General features: G+C 38.1%; 1 protein-coding gene across 1 annotated transcript; it reads left to right on the top strand.

Annotated features, from left to right (window-relative positions):
• The first annotated feature begins 1,499 nt into the window (after positions 1 to 1,499).
• On the top strand, positions 1,500 to 2,447 carry LOC126063749 (olfactory receptor 8K3-like). Its single transcript, XM_049862141.1, has one exon. The coding sequence runs from the start codon at positions 1,500 to 1,502 to the stop codon at positions 2,445 to 2,447; it is 948 nt and encodes a 315-aa protein (XP_049718098.1).
• Positions 2,448 to 2,703: the final 256 nt, after the last annotated feature.

A 2,703-nucleotide genomic window follows, 5' to 3' on the forward strand; every position in this document is an offset into this window, starting at 1 on the left:
CAGGTATTTTGTTAAGCTTTCAAATGCTTCAGGAACAATCCTTGGCATTTCCTCAGGGAAAGTCTCCAAGGGTAAAAAAAAAGCCATAAATTCTTCTCACTCTGTCCTGTTAAGAAACACTTGGGAGAGTCGAGACAGAGGCTTCATTGCAGGTAAAAAGATAGACTATTTCCATATTTTACCAATACCCAAAATGTTTCAGTGACACTTGCAGGGTCCCACCTTTATTCAATGGCAAAGTCATTGCAAAATAATAAGATTTCTGAGTCAGTTCTGTGAGCATTCTACTTTTCAATATTTCACATTATTATTATTTTTCAAATATTCAGACTTTGTTTCAGAGGCTAAATGCTCCTAAGCATCTTTGAAACATCATCATTATGTCTAAATAATATGAAAGTAAAGGAAGCATATGCAGTATTAAAAATTCTGTAGCAGAATTATGAAGCTATAGTATTCACTCTCCCAAGTTGGTGTCCTTTCCAATCCGTAGTTACGAGCTGGGTCTAGGCACTTCTTATGTCCCACTTAAGTGTAATTTAGTATAGCACCATGTTTTCAAGTAAGGCATATTAAATGTTTCCACGCATCTGGTGAATTTGCACTTTAAAACTTTTATAATGAAATTAACATTTGTATAATAATTTTTTAAATGTCATTATGTAATTGTCATTATATAAATGAAAAGAGAATGTTTAGTAATCATCCATACACCTACCAATTAAAATTTTTTAATTTTTTATTTTTGCTTCATACATCTATACGCATGAAAAAAAAAAAAGTTGCCATCAAGTTGATTCTGACTCATAGAGACGCTAGAGGACAGAATAGAACTGCTCCACAGGTTTTACAAGGAGTGGCTCGTAGATTCAAAAACCCAGTTTTTTATTAACAGCCAAGCTCTTAACCACTGCTCCACCAGGAATCCCATCTAAGTACATGTAGGTGTATATGTATTGTGTATACGTATATATGCATGTATATGTATAAGTATGTCTACATCTACATGTTCACATACACTTACACCTGTGTCTTTATCTGTGTCTATCTCTATCTCAGTTTACTACAGGGTTTCTCAACTTCTGACATATCGACATTCTGGACAAGAAATTTTGTCATGGTGTGGGAGTCACCCTGTATATAGTAGAATGTTTAGTAACATCCCAGGCTTCCATTAGATACGAGTAGAACCCTTCTCCTGGTTGTGACATCCAAAATGTCCCATGCATTGACAAATGTTCTTTGGGGAGCAAATTTTACCCAACTGATAACAAGTTAGATTTCTCTTTCTTTCCCTCTTTCCCTCTCTCTCTATCTTCATGTGCCTATACTTTATTTGTGGGAGGTGAGTTTAATGTCAAATAAGTATACTGGAAAGTTTGGATTTATCTTATTCATTTAGCATATTGCATTTGTATACTAAAAATCTACCAGATGATGCTACATAAAACCTACTGACTATGGTGATGTCTCCAGAACAGGTTTCCTGATAGACCTAGATGGGCAAGCACAACCTAACAGTGCTGAATGAATTCATTCTGACGGGAATCACAGACAGCCCTGAGCTGCAGGCTCCATTGTTCGGGCTGTTCCTCATCATCTACGTGATCTCAGTGGTGGGCAATTTGGGCATCATCATCCTCACCAAGATAGACTCTACTCTACAAACACCCATGTACTTTTTTCTCAGACACCTGGCTATCGCTGATCTTGGCTATTCAACAACTGTGGGACCTAAAATGCTAGTCAATTTTTTTGTGGATGAAAATACAATCTCCTATTATTTTTGTGCTACACAGCTAGCTTTCTTTGCCTTGTTCATAAATGGTGAACTATTTATTCTGTCAGCAATGTCCTACGACCGCTATGTGGCCATCTGTAACCCTCTTCTCTACACAGTCATCATGTCACAAAGGTTGTGTCAGGTGCTGGTGGCAATCCTCTATATTTATTGCATGTTTGTTTCTCTTCTTGTCACCATAAAGATTTTTAACTTATCCTTCTGTGGCTACAATGTGATCAGTCATTTCTACTGTGACATTAACCCCTTATTATACTTGCTCTGCTCAAGTACACATGAAATTCGATTGGTCTTTCTCATCTTAGCATCTATTAATTTGATTACATCCCTTTTAATAGTTCTTGTTTCTTACATGTTCATTTTTGTAGCCATTCTCAGGATGAACTCATCTGTGGGGAGGCACAAGGCCTTCTCCACTTGTGGATCCCACCTGACAATCTTGGTAGTGTTCTATGGGACTTTAATCTTTATATACATGCAGCTCAAGTCCAGTCATTCCTTTCCGGCTGATAAAGTGGCTTCCATATTTTACACCCTGGTGATTCCCATGTTGAATCCCTTGATTTATAGCTTGAGGAACAAAGATGTAAAGTCTGCCCTACCTAGGGCATGGAAAAAAATATGCAACATCTTTTCTATAGTTTGATGCGTCATACGGCTCCTATGAAATACATGATGGGTTTCAAAACTTGTCTGTGTGCCTCCATAGAGTATAAGCCAAAAAACCAAACCCAGTGTCGTCAAGTCGATTCTGACTCATAACGACCCTATAGGACAGAGTAGAACCACCCCATAGAGTTTCCAAGGAGGGCCTGGTGGATTCGAACTGCCGACCCTTTGGTTAGCAGCCATAGCACTTAGCCACTACGCCACCTGGGTTTCCCCAAAGAGTATAGCTAGCA

The sequence above is a fragment of the Elephas maximus genome, chromosome 20 (genome assembly GCF_024166365.1).
Source record: "Elephas maximus indicus isolate mEleMax1 chromosome 20, mEleMax1 primary haplotype, whole genome shotgun sequence".
NCBI classification, from domain to species: domain Eukaryota; kingdom Metazoa; phylum Chordata; class Mammalia; order Proboscidea; family Elephantidae; genus Elephas; species Elephas maximus.

What these genes read in the sequence shown, in the direction of transcription:
- LOC126063749 (XM_049862141.1), top strand. Translation starts at nt 1,500, where the DNA reads ATGGGCAAGCACAACCTAACAGTGCTGAATGAATTCATTCTGACGGGA.